The sequence below is a fragment of the Vidua chalybeata genome, chromosome 5 (assembly GCF_026979565.1).
Source record: "Vidua chalybeata isolate OUT-0048 chromosome 5, bVidCha1 merged haplotype, whole genome shotgun sequence".
In the NCBI taxonomy this organism is placed as follows: Eukaryota; Metazoa; Chordata; class Aves; order Passeriformes; family Viduidae; genus Vidua; species Vidua chalybeata.
In genome coordinates this window covers 38916339-38935891 of record NC_071534.1, presented here as the reverse complement: position 1 = coordinate 38935891, position 19553 = coordinate 38916339, and the positions used below count along the sequence as shown (strand labels likewise).

Sequence of the window (19553 nt, the reverse complement as noted above, 5' to 3'; positions counted from 1 at the left end):
CAGCAGGGACAATCAGAATCTTTTCAGCAGGGACAATCAGAATCTTTAGTTATTCAGTCAAGAATAGGACTGGAAAGTAAATGAAAGAAAAGTAGCACAGAAATTGTATGCTCGTGATTGCTAGCAGGGAGAAGTGTTTCCACTTCATGCAAAGAATTATATAACTAAGGTCTCATTATTTCAGTGCCTTCAAATAAATAAGCTGTTTTCCCTCAAGTACTCCAAAGTAATGTTTTACTATACATGCTCTGTGCTGCCCCAGGAGCCTAAGGGCCATGTGTAGAAGAGCCACAAAGGATCATTTTAAAAAAGCAAACCTATTACTAAAAAACTTAAGACTGGCTGTTGCATGACAGTTTTAAGGAAAAAATAAAATTCGGCTTTTGTGGCCTCTTTCACAAATAATGAAAATGTTTCAGCAAAACCAGCACACACCCACCTGGCAACAAGAGATGCATTGCTCCAGTCCTGCAGGGAACGCCACAGCCTCAGGTTTAGGTGCCACACTAACAGATCGTGTAGCTGGGGTTCACGCTACCGCAGCACAAGGAGCAACACCAATTTATTATATTTTAATTATATAAACAACATAATGCAGCTACAGCTACTACTCAAATAGACTAAACAACTACAAACACAAGACTCATCCCAAGACTTACATGTTTTAACTAATATAAACCAGAAAAGGGGTAAAATAAGATTTTAATATATGCGTACTTCTTATCTGCTTAAAAAAACATAAATACTATCATGGGAGGCTATAGAGCTGCTATCAGTCTTGTTTTTTTACCTACTCCTACTAGCTTGCTTGTCTATAAAATGAGGATCGTATACAATTCTTCTCCTCCACTTGGGTTCCACTGGAAAGAACATTTTCACTAGCCACAATGACGAGCAAGATGGTAGATAAATGGGATCATCTCCAAAACACACACATACCTCTCCAGAAATCAAGCCATTCTCTGCAAGAGGATGGTTGTCATGAACTATAAAACTGCACTAGATGCAATGACCAATTGTTTAAAAAAAAAACCAACAGTTTTTTAAGAATTTTAACACCTATGTGTGTTGAAGAAGATGAAAAAGCAAGAGAAACAGCAGGTGGGTAGACCCTTATCTAATGACAGTGTGAATTTTATCCAAAATGGAAAATATTACTCTTGTCACATGGGAAGTCTTAGCAGTGGAAGCAGAAACAACATCACTTGCTAGCACTTTTGTTTCATTCAGAAAACCCTGAATGGGGAAGTTGACATCGCCTGTCCCAGCAATAAAGCTCAAACACAGCAGCTTCCTTTATCACAGTGGCTGGCTTGCAAACTGACACAGGGTGGTAGCCCTGTGATAACAGTCTGTCTGGACATGGCCATCACACCCATGATGAACTTGAGGCACTGGGGCTATCCAGATCTCAGGAAAAGAGTGGAAAACAGAAAGACTTGTGTAAAACAGAAATACTCAAGATCTGTAGTCCATTAATGAAAATCTCCAGATTCCAACAACCATAAAACAGTTATTAAGATGAAGGAAATAAGAAGTTTTAATAAATTTTAGTTATTTCTTTCAAATATTATTTTAATTGTGTTTTCAAAGCCTGCAATATCCTCTACTCAGGTTACCAAGCCTTTTTTTTCTTGTAGGCTTCAACAAATACTTTAGTTTCTATGAAAGGTGAGCTTTTACTGTACTGACATGACAAGATCTGTGATAGGTGAACAACAATCCCCACACACATGCACATCCAGTTAAACTGTAAACTACACAATCATTGTAAAATAAAAAGCAGTTGTCCTGCATTCCTCATCCTCAGGATCAATTAACATCTTTACAGCTTGAGCAAGAGATACTCAATTACCTTGTCACCGCATGACTCATAAAATCATTAACTCTTCTGCAACCCCAATCAAATCTGTGAGATTGCTGCAAACAAGAACTATTTTTACCCATTTACAAAATGGAGAAAATCTTGACAAGAGTGATGTTGCTACTGACCACATCATCAAGAAACCACTGGCATGTCACTCCCCTTGGCGTTTTGTCTTATGCATTTAATACAGCTTCAAAACCACCTCAGATATGAAATGCAAAGACATTTACTCCTAACATTTTGGCAGCTATGGTGTGGGAGTTCCTGCACCATAACATTAAGCTGTGTTGGAGAATAACACCCAAAAGGAGTTTTTCTGCTAATACCATCCCGAGAAGGGTATCATATATACAATTTTAATTTTAATAATTCCCAGATTTCATTCAACAAAGAGGACATTTCCAATTCTGAGTCATATAAAACCTTCAGTTTTTCATTTTTTACCTTATTTGCTAGCCTAGGAGTCAAATACCTTCCCTTCACTTTCCAGTGATGACACAGGGAGGGAGAAGTGCAAATCAGTGGAAAGACCATCACATGTATTTAGAGAACAAATTTGAAGAGGTTGATGGTCCTAAACTGAGGAACCAGATGATTCTAAACCAGAACTGTGAAATAATTAATAAATGGCATCAGAGATCGAAATGATATATGACTTCACCGCAGATGTAGCCTATCAATGCTCTTGGTTGAAATGTTAGACAACATATACTAGGCCTTGACAAAGGATAGAAGAAAGTTATTCATTGGACCTTGGTGACTAAATGGAACATTTCAAGGTCAAGGTTAAAATCATGAGACCTTTCAGGTTAGTGGGTACTTACTAGCAGAATTCTTCAGACACTGCTTTTTGTGATGATTTCTTAATATTGTCATTGTATCTACACAGAAAGTAAAATCTTTATGCCAACAAACTATGCTGTGAACCATGTTAAGAAGAACATCATAAGAAGAACCACCAATGAGAAAAAAAAGATCTCTCAGGATATGGATGACAGACACCAGAAGTACCATAAATAAGGCAAAATTTAACAAGATGCATTCACCCTCCAGACCTGCATGTTTCATGAAACCTGTGAAGTTCTAAAATGAGTTGAAAGAAACCAAATCCTTCCAAGTATTTTGAAAAATAAAAACTTAGTGCTGACATTATTTTAGGGTGTGTGAAGTGTTTGTTTTGGTCAGAGGTGACCAAGTTGGGCTGGGTCCTAAAACCACACTCCCACTCAAGATTAGGCTGAAACTCAAAGGTCATGGCACAACACCCTGACTTCAGCAATTGGATTTATGTCATTTCTGGGAGCATTCCAGGAAGTTCTGCTACACAGCATTCCTGATGGTTTGCAAACAGTCTTTGAAATAATGTAACAAAGGCCTTTTTCATGCAAAGCCTTGTTATAAGGAACAGGTTGAATGGCAGTGCTCTAATGCTACTCAAGGTAAGTATGATGCTTTTTAAAGTCTTTTATGCAAGAAGCACCAACTTGTCTGAGTAGGTTGGGTAGCAATTTCATCATCCATTATGTTCATACTGCAAAGTCTCACTGAAATGAGTATCATGTCTGCACTACTACTGTCAATATGTCAAATTATTACTTTGTTTTGTATAGCATTACATAGCACAGACACTTCAGAAAGATAGGAGAGCTGGTGTTGCATGTCAAAATAAGGTCATCCATTAACTGAACACAAGTGGGTGAAACATCCAAGAAAAAAACATATCTGCCCCAGGAGCCGGGGTGTCTTTTTTTATTCAGGGAACTTTAGGCAGCATTGCACGTTCCCTTCATCCACCTGTGTCCCAGTATCACAGCTAATATGGTCTTCTATGGCCAAGCTTTGGAGGAATAAAGACAGTATACCCAACAGTGGGAGTGACAATATCCCAGTATCCAGGCACAGCTGGGCTGAGGACAAACTAAAGTCACCTTTTTCCTGTGATTCCCAGAGGCCTATTCTGTTTTTAACTTGTTGTCTTTGTTTGATCCTGCGGTTATTCTAATACAGTTTTCTGCATTTTTCCATTAATTCTGCCTCCCCGTACAACACATCTGCCTCCCTGTTCCCCCCCATTACAAATGGGGAAAGAAGATAGAGAGTAACAAGCTCATAAAGTTATTGCCTCAGACAATCTTCAAATGCACTGGCTGATTGGACATATAACTCATAAATGATGATGGAGAAGGGATGCCTAACAACATAGCAAAAGGAAACTAAATCTAAAAAAGCTCCAGCTCTGTTCAGTTGAATGAACAATAGGCATTTAAGTTCATTAGCTCTGATATTCTAAAAATTGTAGCAATAAATACAATCTTTCCTGCCAGCACACGTTTCTTCTAAGCAAATGACTGCAGAAGGAATGGCTATTAAAAGCTCTGCAATTACTCTAAATTTGTACTGTAAACAGTGTAACACCAGACCATAATTAAATTAAATATGAAACATTTCATTGTCCCAAACACATGAAATTCCATTTGACGAGTGCATTTGTAGTAGCACCAGCAGCATCTTTTCAGATTTTACACATCACTTTAAGTAACACCTACCCAACCAAAACACTGACACATAAAGCACATGGAAAGACCAGACAAAAGCACTTGAGGAGGCATTGTGCTTGAGACAGTATCTCTATAAAGACTGCATGCTCAAATCTCCTGTGACTGTTTGGTTTAAGTAACTGTGAGAAGTAGCTAACTCCTTGTGCATCCAGCTCCATAGGGCTGTGTGCTATTTTGAGTTCAATTCAATCTGAGTACTTGAACACTGATGTAAATATCACTTCAAAATCTGACACACATTTCATCCAGTCTGAAATACTTCTGACCTCCACAAGCTGAAGTATATACTATTATTTTCTAAGTAGAGTAAAAGAAAAAAACCTACTTGGCTCAATCCTAGAGCCATACATTAAGTTAGGAGTTAATAATTTATTAATCGTCAGTCAAGAAATCCTTACTACATTTGACAGTTTTTGGAGGGGCTTTGCTTTCTTCTTTAAAGGACCTTCAACAACAACAATCAGCTAGGGAAATATTTTGACATACAGCTTTGACATGCTCTTTTGATTTACATATTAAAGCAAGGAGAAGTTACATGTTTGCACTAACATATATCACTTTCAAATTTTTCAGTGCTAAACAGATTTATATTTTTTTATTCTTGTGTAGTAAGATTTTGTGCAGCAGACTTCATGTCACTATGTTACCCTTTATTACTGCGTTGCCTGCCAAATAGGTCTTTTTCTTGCAAGAACTCCCTCTTAACAACATAGAAAAGCCATATAGTTTTATATTATCAGCACAGTAAGTTTTCTTAAAAATGGAAAGCAAACAAAATTGTATCAAGAAGAAGCCCAGTAAACAACCAAGTACCCTACATTAATTGTCTTTAGGAGATAGGCAAGCATGGCGCACTGGGAGAAAGCCAATAAGAACAACTCTTGTTTCCTAATTTTCCACAAGACAGCAATTCTCTGGTGCTGTAAGGCACAATGACATTTATCACTCTATCTTAGAACAACTGTAAAGTCCTTATGATTTATTTCAGCAAAGTGGAAATGAAGAAAAAAAGATACTGACAATCACTCATATGGTACAGAACAACAAAAACGTGCATCAAACTTCAGCAGTTCAACAAGGCACAGCTTCACTGCAAAGGTCCCAAAGCAGTGGCCAAAACAGCAGAAACAGGCAATTTCTGCTCATGGCTGAATTATGCTCATACTGCTACCACCTCACCCTAACAGTGCCGCACAAGAACCCAGACAGGGGCTGTGTGTGGCTTCCCTCCTTCCCACCCTCCCTGTGGGCACCTCTGGGCACATCCTCTTCTCCAGAAGACCATAGCAAACCGGCAGCTCTGAAACCTGACAGGCACAGCGGACAAACTCTAAGAAGCTGCAGGGTCCAGCATATAGTTTGCACAGGGATTTCTGAGCAGGTGGTTTATTTTGGTTTTGACAGAGCTGCTGAGTGCCATCACATGAGTGCCAGCAAAAAAAAATCCCCACTTAATTCTCCAGAAGTGGTCCTGGACCTGCAGCGAGGAACCAGCCCACTCAATTTACTCACTACTGAAAAGACCAGGTCACAGCAGAGGCTTAGTAAACTGACTCTCCCTCAATACCAAACATTATTCATCAACTTCCACTTACAAATGAGTGCTCACTGCCTCTGTAGTGCTTTAAAAATATCCACACAGCCTTCCAAAGGCACTCTACAAGGGCTACTGCCACACTACTCACTTCTCAACAGAGTGTTTTAACAAAAGGTTTCCAGCAGTCAGACTGGATTAACTGCATCTGAAATCTCACCAGGTCTCTGCAGGCAGACCCTCTTTACTTTGAGAGCTTCTGTGCCACTTCAGATGCTTTGTATTGTTCATTGGCGGCAGAGCCAGAAAGAGCTCTCACAGGAGCTGGCTTTTAATACATACATGAGACTCAGGTCCTAGCAAAGGAGGAATATTGCTTGCATTTTTGGAGTTTAAACATCTTAAGAACATAACATTTATCACAGCCAAAGGAAAATGAGATTATGCAAAATACTTACTTCGAAAATGTTCTGAGGCATAATAGTAGACATCCTCATAGCCCTCGTGGTAATCCTCCTCAGGTCGGTACTTTTTGCCTTTTCTTCTTCTTGATCTTCTGATCTGCTTGACAAAGCCCAAGAAGCGCTCCATCTCCTTCCTCACTCACGGCCCCAGCCGGCAGCCCCCTTCGCCCTCTGCTTCACAAAGAGCTGTCCCAGCATGAATCAACCGCAAGCGCTGGAGCAGAGCTGCAGCTCCCACCAGCCACTCCGCTACCATTTAACAACCCCTCCCTTATCTCAGCTGTGACCAGGAAGCATATTGTTTTCCCTTTATTTTTTAAAAAAAAGGGACACACACACAGACACACTTTATCAAATCTAATGACTGGAATATTTCAACCTGAAAATAAGTAAAGGAGGAAAGCATTGAAGCAAAAGGAGAATTTCAGGATTTCAAGCTATTATTAAGCAGCAGAGGACAAAGTTGAAGAGACCTGCTTGCCAGCAATGGGAAGCTCAACACTGCGAGCTCCCTATCCTGTATCTCCATCATTTGAAGAGGGGCTGGGAGGCGGGGATAGATGTTAGTCAATGGACTGAACCATCTCTCACGGCAAAACAGCTTTCTATTCGCCAGTTAAATGCTGCCCTCATATCTACCCAGGCAAAGGCTCAGGAGCACGTTTGATTTCATTTGTTGTAAGAACAGGAAACACGCTAATCCATTTCTGGCATCTCATACACTGGATGAATAAATAGCAAAGTGGTTTAATCCATACACACAGCCCACTCAGCGGCAAGTGTGCGCCGAATGTGTTAATTGGAGCAGCAGGGAGACAGCTCGGCAGCTGTTAAAAAATGACACATATACCCACTGGGCATTAGTGTATTCTAATCACTGCTAGATCTAAACATTAAAAGGCACTCCAGACAGGTCTCCTACAGAGCTGGCCAGGGTATATGGCAATAGGCAAACAAAGGAAGCAACATCACAAGCACACTATGATAATACTCATTTCAAATCCCAGCAGAGTTCAAAAAACTTTAAAATTAAGGTGCGGCAGAATATCCTTTGCACAGGGTGAGAGAAGCAGAAAGCCTGAGAAGGCGCTGGCTCTCTTCTCTTGCTGCATGCCTGAAACCCACATGCGTTCCCTAAGATAAGGCTGGAATTTTATCCGTGTTTCTGATGAAGTTTCCCTGCCGCACAAAAACAAAAACAGTGACTGCTCGAATCCTATCACGCTGACATCTGTCAGGGGCTTTTTATTGTAATCACGTTCCTGCAAGCCCAGGGAAGTCTGTAGTCCAGCAGGACTTCTCCTGTCTTTTGGAACAAGTCAGGGATCAAGCAGTCACCTCAGTCAAACTATGTGCTGAACATGGTCACTTGCATCCCGGCTCCCAAGATATATCATTTTGCACTTAGGAGCAGGAAGAAGTCAGAAAGTCTTCCTGTAAAAGAGATTTTACAGGTTCATCGTCTGCAAAAGGAAGAGCATGCAGAGCAGGGATTAGTTTCTGGTGATGCAGACATTTCAGTGAGTCATTCTGCAAACAGTAAACCAGGGCAATGTTTTTGAAAGAAGAAAAGATGAAGTAAAGCAAAAACCAGGACTGTAACTTACCAATTCTGTTTCAAAAGAAATTTGCAGAGATTAGTCAGTATTAAGTTGGGATTTTCTAGTTTTGAAACATGTGAAAGTTGTAAGTAGAGGTCAGCTAGACCTGATACCTGAGGATCCTAAAACACACACACACACACACACTCTGAAAGATGGAACTGGAATTCTTTTGGGCTTGTTCCAGTTTTCCAGGTATTTTAAAACAATATTGTCACAAACCCACACTCATTTTATCCATAAAAGCTCAAAAATCCCTGGATGCTCCTGCCAAGCTCCCCACAGGAATACAAACTCATCCTCCTTGACCTCACCAGCCCTGCTTTCCCGCTGTGAAAATGCAGTCGCTGTCGCTAGCTGATGAACACCCCCAGGGCACCACCAGAACTATTTTTAGTGAAACTTCTTTAAGGAGGTTATGTTTCATTACAAGCCTGTTTTTATCACACAGGTTTCAAATTTCAAATGGTAAAGACCTTAGAGGAGTATTACAGGCATATTACCGAAATTAAAAAAGCCAATAAAAACTTCACCTATGGACTTTAGGAAGGGATCGCTGTATGTTTTGAAGGTTTCAACTTGCATCTCTTCTGCGCTCTGCCACCAAGCAGCAAAAACATTATTGTCATGAAACATGAAAACCAAAGATGTAGCCTACAGCAGAGGCAGGACTTGCTCTTTTCAGAGAGGAAAATGTTGGTTGTTGAGGACTCTCCCTGACAGATGTGAAAAAGGTATTTGTAGGTGTCAGAAACAGTCAAGTCAGAAGTCTTCCAGCCATCACTGCTCCATGAAGTTAAATTATTAAGTTCAATTAAAAATTACAAAGCTTTTAAAGAAGGAGAAAATGTAAAACTTTCTGGCTTTTTAACTGTCTTCTAAATGGAAGCTGAAAACTGGAATAAGCAGACACACTTGGCTTTTACTAAGTAAATACAACCTTTTCCAGTGCCTCTGTTGCTCAACATGCTGCAGCAGAAGCAGCTTCCCTAGTCCTCAGCACACCCCAGGGAGACTTTAGGCCTTTCCACAACAAGACAAATACAGCAAATAAGCAGATAAGGGAGCAACCCAATGATCTGAAGTAGCAGCATAAGGAGCAGGTGCAGGACATCAACTGCCTGACCAGTGTCTAGAGAGAACTGATGTAAGACTGGGCAAATTTTGAGCTTTGGAAAGTACATTACTACCTTGTGCACTGGACTTCTCCTCTCTCATACTCATGAGGTGGATCACACAGCTATAGTAAACCAAAAAACAATGCTCCAAAAGGTATTACTGGCCAGTGCTCATGGTAATAGCTCCCACCTATGTTGTGTGTAAAGTATGAAGGGGTTGCAGGGGAGCACAAGCTCTCCTCAGATAAGCAGAGGGGGCTCAAGCTCTGCTGCACTTCATGCTATCCCACCACCTACTACTCTCTACACAGACCAGGCTCCATCTCCTACGCTAAAGATGCAGAAGCAGGCCTGCAGTTTCTAACACACAAGCTGACAATCCTGCCAGCATGTAAATCATACACCCCTTTCCTTTTACATGAATGCAAACAGCAGACACATATAATATCAGATTTTTTACATATTTTTTAAGAAAACATAGAGCAAGCTAAGGTTTTGATTGGAGTTTCTCTGATCTAAAATACTGTGGTATTTGGGGCAATTTAAAGAGAAGGAAATGCCTTAATTAAGGACATTGTTGTTATATATTAATACGAGTTGAAGCATTAAGTGCTTTACTATACTAGTAAGATTTCTCAACAAAACATTTGTTTCATATGCATTATATACTACTGCTACTGTTTGCTGAAAATACTGGAGACATTCATTAGCTACTCCTCATGCCATACCTGTAAATATTTTATCATAGTCCTACTTTCAAAGGTATACACAGAGAACTCATTTTCATAAACACAGTAGTTAGAAAAAAACCCTAAATAAACAGCTTAACTACTGCTTCCCCCATTGCTCAGGATTCACCCTTCTGCAGCTTCTTGTGGAGAAGAACTTATTTCTAAATGAACGTGAATATGGTTCTTGCAACCTTCTGCTTGAAAAGAAATAAAAAAGCAGAAACTAATAGAGGCATATGGCAGTTTCAGAAAGGTATATTGATTGTACAGGACAAGCAGAGAAAGAAACAAACACTTGCTTTCACATTTTTAAAATGCAAAACATCAGAGATGATAAAGAGTTTCATCCTTAATGACAAAGAGAATAGGATAATTATGCTCAGAGGGCATAAAATTACATGCTGGTTTATATTCTGAAGCTGTCTCTGAACTAGAATTTGGAGAATCAATTTTCTGGTGTTTTAATGCCACAACAGAAAGTTGCAATGTAAGTATGTCTGAAGCTCTTTGGCTCATCCTTTCTGCCTACTCCAATCAAAGCAAGTATTCGATCGCCATTCCCAAGGGGACTCCTTAGAAGAAGCAAGGAATGTCATGCTGTCTCCAGCATGACTGGCATAACAAAAATTTTGCCAAGTGGCACTGATTAGATAATATTTGCATACTCCATTCTGATAATTAAATTGTTTAAGTTAAGGAGAAGCTCCATCAAACTGTATCACTCACAGTGACTTACTGGAAAAGACCTCATAGCAATAATAAAACATACATAAATAAGACAGTCCTTTTTGAAAAGTTGAGCTGAAGCATAAATGCTTTTGCAGCCATGGATAATTTTCTAGAAGACAGATGTCAGCATTTAAGCTTTAACTCGTCTTTATATCCTACCCAGAGCAAAGATTAGGTTTCTCATAATGTAAAATATCTGCATTTAACATTTTATTTGCACAAAATTAGCTACACAGTTATCAAGGTAAACTTTCACAAGTGACATACTTATTTTCTACAGCACTTTTCCCAGTATTTGGGAAAAGCAGCAGGAAAAGCATCTTGGTATCCAAGGATAAACCACTAAGGTAGTAAATATTTAACAAGTATTTCCATTTGAGTGGACTTGCAAACATGATGCCTTGAAATCAGAGCCTGCGTATGAAGCAAGATTCTGTAATGTGTTGCATCATAAACACAAAATGGAATGGGCACCAAATATTAACACTTTGGGGCAGGTATTTTGCACCCTGTTAATCAGGATGTTTCAGTGCTTAAAAGAAGAATAGTTTAGACAGGTGAACCCTCCTACCCTCCTGTAGCTCTCTCTGCTTCTCTGGGCAGCCCCTAAAAGTCTTCTGCTGGGGGAAGGAATGCCCCTCATTGGGAGGCAACTATGGAAGAGAGCACACAATGGCAGTTGCAGAGATCTACCTGCTTCAGGTTACTCTTTTGGAAAAACCCCCCAGAATTATACATGGACAATACAAAAATTAAGATTAATATAAACAGCTCTTGGAAGCTGGCTGAATAGAGGAAACAGGTTTTTCCCACCTCCCTCAAACCTGTAAGCATAAAGGCACAGTAAACCTCAAAGGGAAGAAACAATAATTTCTTCTCTGCTTTTCCTTCAACTGAGGGATGTCTTTGATAACCTGCTGTCACTGTTTTTGAAGACCAGCAATAACTAACAAAGGAACTATTCCCTTTATTTATCTTACAGTATCATCTTGTCTGACTTTCTAGTTTTTCAAGTGATGTTTGTTCACACACGACAATTGCTCATGTCAAGGCTCCAATTTTCCACTCTTTGCCCTAAATATCTTGGTGCAAAATGTGAGCTTATCAATTTGAAAATTATAAAATGCCTGTAATCAACAATCTATTACACTCTGTAAGAACATATGGCCCATATATGCAGAAGCAGTTGCTGTGCTCAAAGCCAACATTGTGTGTGAGGAGTACCTAGCAGCAGCTCACTGGCCCCTGAGGTACCACTTCCCCACCAAAAACCCCTCTGTCAAGCCAGATTCTGAACACAAGTTTTGTTCTCTTCCTAAAGACATCTGAAAAGGGCACTGAAGGCATGAGATATACTAAATATTACACTGCATATCTCTCCCACTTGACAGTTTATATACACACAGGATAACCAGTGCACTATCTCTAGAATGTTGCAGCAGGAGAACTGGATGGTGATAAAATACTGCTGATCTGTACTGCTATTTTTAAGATCTGATACTTGTTATACACTGTTAAATGATCAGTTTGCTCTGATTTTAATACATTACATTCAGTTTCACAAGTCATACATTCTTGTTATTAATTACTCACACAGAATCATAGACCATTTTTGTCCTCTGCTCCTAAATTAATTGCAAGGCTTGAGAGTTGGAGTTCAGCTTTTGCGTCATACAGTTGTAAATTAAATTGACTGCCAAATATTTTTCATTTTCCCTCTTTTTTCCTTTTTTTTTTTTGCAAGTGAACACACATTTCAATACTTTGAAATAAATAAAATAAAGAACTTGAGTTCTTTATTGTAGTTTATCATATATGTTATTTTGTATTAACATCCCCAGTGGTTTTGCTTTTTTGCAGAATTTTCCCACATAAAAGTGTGCACATAAATGTGAATGCCAACACAGGGATGAGGGTAAAATAGAATACAAAGGACAAAGGAAGAGGGAACTTTCATTTAGAGGGAACTGGGGGACTGCTTGTGTGTACAATACAAGAATGCTGCCTCTGGAATATGGAGAACGCCGAGAAATCTTTGTGGCACTGTTTTGAAAGGGTCACTTGTCAAGTTGAATTTCATGGAGAATTTATGCTTCAGGGGAAAAAACACTTTCCCCCCCCCTTCAATTCAGCTAAAGCCATTTGCATACATTCTATTTTTTCTTGTCTTTCTAGCTTATTTGGCTTTAAGTAAGTGGCTAATTAGACTATACAAATATGCATTAACAAATGTTAACCTTACCACCACCAAGGAAGTACTGCTCAGGTAAAATTAAGTACAAAAAAAGTTTGAATTTCCTTAATGTGACACCAATAATCATTCTACAAGAAAAACTAAGCAGAGAACTATTCCAACCATATGTAAAACCCCTTCAGGGTTAAAGCAGTAGACTGAAATTTTAAAATACTAAAACTAGAACACAGCTCTTTGGGAAGTCTGAATTAAAGGTGTTTTCATCTTTTTAACGAAATGCAGCAAATGGCTAGAGGGAACACTACCAAGATTTTGCATCACGTGTCTGTTTTATGCACAAAGGATATCTCAAATCAACTATGAAATACATATGAAGAAATGGTTTAGAATATGGATATGGTTTTTAGTCGTCCCTGAGTAAAAAAACCATTATATTTCCCTAATTTTCAATTCTTCAACAACTGCACATTTCAACTCTAACAATAATTAAAATGCACACAGATCTCTGGAAAGAATGAATAATTAATTTATGAAATTACAGCTGGCCAGAGCAAAAATACCTAGGCTGCAGACCACAGGAGCTATAGTGTGCCATCAAACAAGGCTGCAGAAGGTGGGATTTCACAGTTAATTGATAGGGGAAGACCTCTTTGAATATGCTGTGTGAGGTAAGTCATATGCTTTAAGTTAAGTCATGGGAGAATCACAGAATGACAGAATAATGAGGTTGGAAGAGACCTCCAAGATCATCAAGTCCAACCTATGCCTTAACACCTCAACTAGACTATAGCACCAAGTGCCATGTCCAGTATTTTTTTAAACACATCCAGAGATGGTGATTCTACCACCTCCCTGGGAAGACAATTCCAGTACTTTATTATTCTTTCGGTGAAAAATTACTTCCTAATATCCAACCTGTACCTTCCCTGACATAGCTTGAGACTGTGTCCTCTGGTTCTGTCAGTTGCTGCCCAGTGGAAGAGACCGACCCCCACCTGTCTACAACCTCCCTTCAGGGAGAATCAACTATTCAACATCTCTTTACATGTAAGAGTTCATGCAAGAGACTTTTTGCTGTGTGTTCTCCCTCTTCCTATTACCAATAGTTAGTTGTGAAGAGCAGTAAAAACCTTGTTATGTTTCATTATTGAAAACATCCACCAGTCATATATTTTGCATTTCTCTAATGAACCAATTATTGCAACAAGAAACTTCTGTAATTTGTTTAATAAACTGAAAGAAAAGTTAGAAGTAATAAAAAATGGGCAACAGGAAAGAAATCTGAAGGGAAAAATACAAAAAAATCTGGAGGCAACTATGAAATTGAAGTAATGGAGAAGCACCTCTGGGAAAAAAACACAGGCAAAAAGGAAGCTGAGCTGTATCCTGAGCTCCATGTCTTATAAGGGTCAAGATGCAGTAGATAAATAGAAGATTTTATGACAAGAAGAAAATTCTTCTCAACTGTCAAAAAAGTCTACTACAGAGAAATTCCTCATTATAATCACATGAATTTACAATAAAAGACTATGTAAATATATATGCAAATTAAACCATCCATCTGGACTCCACTGCCCTAGAGGCACAGGCCAACATGATGGCAATGAAGAATTCAGTTGCTCAGATGGATTAACCCTTCTCCTTCTCTCTCAATACCCTCCAACATCCAGTTTCAAGTAATTCCTGGTTTTTTTACATAGTCTGAAACTGCAAAGCATACAAAGTAAAAAGAACAGTAAAAAGACTTGAAAGGCAAAAAGGACAACCTCACATGTAACCTCACAGTAATGAGGCCCAAGTTCATGTCCACAGCACTGAAGGATGGAGGTTTCCATCCACCAGCTCTCAGTAGCAAGGCCCATTGAACATTAGTGTGGTACTTCATCTCTCTTGTGCCAAAAAGCAGTTTGGGAAATGAGAGCTGCTAACACCCCATTATGTATGAGGTTTCACTTCCCTTCTGTCCCCGTTCCAAGGGCACAGAACAGGTTCTGCTGCTCAGTTTGTAATTTGTTTCCTAGCTCAAGTCCACCTTTTTCCATCCAGGGGAACAGAAAAAGGAAAATTTAAAATAAAACAAAACAAAACAAAACAAAACAAAAAAAAAAAAAAAAAGAGAGAAAATCTGCTTAATGCTGCTGCTAAGATGTTAACAATGGAAATACAGACAAAGCAAATGCAAAGACTTCAAAATTGTCTGCTCTGTCCTCCATGAGAACAGCATTCCTGTGTTTGAATGTTAAGAGGCACACCAAAGGTTGGAAAACAAAAGCATCACATCCCAAGCTTCTGAATCTCATTTACTTCTGCTATAAAGTTTGACTTTTTTGGCTGTAAATTCACTCTTACAATAACAACTTTGCCATAAAAAATTGTGAGACTGAATATAATCACTTGTTCAATGTTGCACTCTTTACATGGCAATAATAAAGGCTATAACAAATAATTCTGATTTTACTTGTAAAGACTGTGAGATCCTTGACCTCAGCATACATTTCAGAAGCAACAGAATAGATGAGGGTTCTTCTCTTTGAAATCTGATAGTTCCCAAACGAAACGTTACTTGGAATTTACATTCTGTGACACTCAAAAAAGACAAAGTAAGTCTGATGTTTCAAACTTCTCTTTAGAGCTGCTTTGTACACGAGGATTTACTTAACTCCTCTTCTGTGACACTCCTCATCCATGGTAATTACAAATGCTTTTCAAGCTGTTCTCAAGAAGTCATCCCTAACACATCCACTTTACAACACTTACTAACAATGATTTTCACCCTCACACTCTGCCCTGCGCTCTTCAGTAAGATCCATACCTCCAGGTATTGCTTCTGTCTTGGTATACAGGTTATAATGTAGGAATTCACAACTCCTGGAGTTTTTGTACTGTATGATGTATTTAGTCACATGACTAAAAATGTGCATTTCAAGAAATACATAGTATTCCTCTTTGTTAATTATTAAAGTCACAGAAAATGAATATACTGCTCAAAGAGCAAATTCCTTATTTCCTAACACATACATGAAGTGCCAGAGCTTGTAAGTAATCACCTCAAGACTCAAGAGACCAAGATACTGAGAGACCTCAGTTTTCACCCACACTAACAAAATGATAAAAGAAAATACTACAGAAATTTTATACCAGACCAATTAAAGTCATCATCAGTTAGTGTGCAAAGCTGTCACAGCTAAAACTTCACAATCCCAAAGAATTTCAAAACTATTGCAGATATCCCAAAAAACATTTTCAGTCTTTTAGATGCTCAGAACATATCTATAGTTCTAAAAGGTGCAAATTCAGACAGAATGTGTATTTTACAAACTAACTTGTGAATTATTGATATTTGGATTATCTAACCATTAACATTTTGCTCAGAAGCACTAAAGCAATTCTGTAGACATGCTCATGCATTCTCCCTGGTTTTATACAATTCTGTGCTGAGTATCATGTGGCATTGACTGACAATTAAGATTCTTTAATAAACTATTCTGTAATTCTTCTTTCTCCTTAAAAATATCCCCTTAGGTCTGAGTTCAAGCCTTTAAAAAAAGTGTCTCAGGTATTTACAACTGACCATCCTAATCTCCACTCTTAGAGTTGTCTTTCCTGCAAATTGCTTCATGCACTACTTATTCAGGTGTAGATGATACAATTTTTGTCCTGCTATGATAGAGGATGTCAATCTAGAAATCTTTTAAGGGCTTAACCTCTCTCACTGTCCATCTGAGCTGAACATGATGCCTGGTGGTAGCAAGGACTAGGATAATAAACAGCTGCTGCATCAGATGTCCCCAGCTGTGGTGGTATTGCCACATCCTAACTTCAGATGCAGTCATACCACGGGTTTTGTTTTGCTTAAGAAATACATTTTAAAAAATTATTGTCACACTTATTTGAAGAAGAAAAGTTTACAAAGTGAACTTTCCTGCTGGGCCTAAAGATCACATCCTGGAAGCCAAGAGTGATAACTTGACACTTCATTTTCCAAGAAGTCTAAACAACCACAATAAATTTACAAATGTAGGCATGCTGCACTGTTAAATTTCATTTCACGCTTAGTAAGCAAACATTATCAAACTATAAGTACTGTCATCATCTGTCTTTTTAGTTAGAAATCTTGTAGCCAATAAAGGTGTGACCTTGAAATATTCCACAGATGGATGAAGTCGCTTTGCTAGTCCCTTTGTTACATATTTTGCAGAATTGCAAAGTTAGGTCACATTTACTCTAACTTCACTTTACAAAAACTTTACAAACTGCTTTATCATTAAGAGTCACTACAAGTGCATTAATGAACTATGTGTCTGAACTGTCATGAAAAATTCCGTTTTGAAATTAAAAATGCTGAGACAATGCAGAAGCTAATTTTTTAAATGTAGTAGTACTCCTATTTTTACTGCCAAAACATAAAAAGTAAACCTGTATGCTATTTTTCTAATACATTGTTAAAACCAAAAGTTTTTTGTTTAAGAAGCTAGTGAAAACATATGTCCTTGTGTGAGAGGATGATGAAATGTTACAGAACACAGAAGTAAATTCATCGGGATTTTTCATGTGGGCTGAATCTACTCTGGTATTTATTTTAAAGGGAAACCTAAAGGAAAAATTCCAATGCTGTTTTCTTAAGGAATAGCTATTGTTTTCTGATACTTCTACTGCATGTGATATACTGCACCAGATGTAGTATACAAACAACCAAATATATACAATGATAAACCTTTTTTAATGATTTAGTTACCTAAAAAAATCCTGTTCAGTTACAAGACATAATGATTCGTTACCACTTCAAATCTTATTGAATACATCAAATCACTTTTTTTTCAGTCTAATTACCAAACAAGAAGACTAACTGAGTAAGAATTGCAAAACTCATGAAATGGATTTAGGATCTCAAATGAGTTGTAAACTACTGTAAATAAACAAAGAAGTTGAAATATAAGCATTCTGCATCTTGAAAGAAAAAAGAAAATAAAAATCAAACAGAAGTTAATTTGAAGTACTGTTTGGTTGCTTCTAAGTATGTTCTTTTTTTTAATCTCAAATGATTCCTTTCTGAAAGATCCACCATCTCCACCCCACCAACACATATCCCAGTAACTGATTCCTCACAGGGATAGAGCTAATTTGAAATCAGAAAGACTCTGAAAAGAATAAGCTCAAGCTCCACACCTCCACATCTGGAAACAGATATAGCTTCCATCTAAATTGTACAAGGTTTGGTTTTGGATTTAAAATTTATCTTGACTGGATTCTCTCTTGGTCACTATGTTAATTTTTTTATTTTGGTTACTCTTACTTTTCAAAACACCTTCTCTGAATACCATCTACTGAGGCCAGTGGGAAAAACTTCCACTGTCTGAAGTGGATGCCCTATCCCTGCAAATGTTCAAGGCTGGATGAGACTCTGAGAAACCTTATCTAGGGGATGACATTCCTGCCCATGCTTGGGGGTTGGAACTAGATAATCTTTAAGGTTCCTTCCAATCCAAACTATTCAGTGATTTTATGACCTAGAAGGAGGGGTTTATGTCAGATTCTGGTTTCAAGCTTTAGTGGTTACTTTATGACAACCAAAAGGAAATGGTAGCATGAAAGGACAGGTGGGGAATGACCCTGTCTTTTGCAGCTCACATCCTTGATATCATCAACTGTTACTCCTGAGTCCAAAAGCTAAGACTCGGCAGGTATCTGCAAAATCAAAGCCTGCAAGAGTTGGAAGAAAAAATCCAGCTTGCACACCTGGCTTTAAGATATATCAGTCCTTTTACACAGTGTATTTGCACACAGAACTGATGCCTGCTACACTATGTCTTTTTTTTTTTTTTTTTTTTTGCAAAATTAACATAGGAATGGAAGAATTTCTGTCACTATACTAATGGGAACACGATTTATTTATGAATATTTGTGTCCTTTATTTTACTTTGTGTATTCAATAACCTCTTAAGGGAAAGATAAAAAATTTTGAATCACATTTAAGCAAGGGTTTAAATTCCATTTAATGAGATGAGTTCTATCTGCCAATACAGACAATCTTCCCAGAATCCCCCCTGATGCCACTTCCAAGAGGTGAAAGGGAAAATGTGACACTGAATATTACATTGGCAGCATTGTTTCTGAAAACTACATTGTTGAAGGTATTGTGTGCCTATTAATATATCATAAGCTGCTTTTAAACTAGCTGCTGGACTAAAGTAAATGAGAATTTCAACTTGTAGTTCAAATACAACTTGAAAGCAGACAAGATTTAAGAGATAATCTTGAAAATGTAATTTAAAGACATTCTTCAAGTCAAAAGAAAAAAAACACAAATAAAATCAGACCCTTCCCTACTAACTCTTTGAATTTACCCTTCTCCTTATTTTCCCCCCTATTATGTTCAATATTTTGAAGTCCTGTGTTGGCAATATTGTTCAGCTGATCAAGTTCAGAATCTTTTCATCTTTGTGCAATGAGAAGCTAACCCACAGAGTGGACTAACATTCCCAAAAAATCTGTATTTCTAAACAAAGGGAGGAGAAAACCACAAAAAAACCAAAACACAAGCCCATTTACAAAATACAAGGTGAAAAAGCATGCCATGTTTCTGTGAGACATCAGCTCATGACTGAGGTAGTAGGACTTGCCCTTTCACTCTGGGTAGAGCACCGCTGACTTGGAGCCAAGCTGACTTTGAGCCAACCACCTCCAAGAAGACCTCACTGCTACCTTCCAGGAATAAAGTGGGCCCATAAGAAAGATGCAGAGAGACTTTTCAGCACAG

General features: G+C 38.3%; 1 protein-coding gene across 2 annotated transcripts in view; it reads right to left on the bottom strand.

The window, feature by feature from the left end:
* GRIP1 (glutamate receptor interacting protein 1) overlaps positions 1 to 19553 on the bottom strand; it is a 309828-nt gene that overhangs the window by 208006 nt on the left and 82269 nt on the right. The window contains exon 1 of one of the 2 annotated variants that reach the window (XM_053943226.1): positions 6418 to 6550. The exons of the other annotated variant lie outside the window; for it this stretch is intronic. Within the exon in view, the coding sequence (XP_053799201.1) occupies positions 6418 to 6550 (133 nt within the window). Of the gene's footprint in view, positions 1 to 6417; positions 6551 to 19553 lie in introns of those variants that run through there. 2 annotated transcript variants of the gene reach the window in all.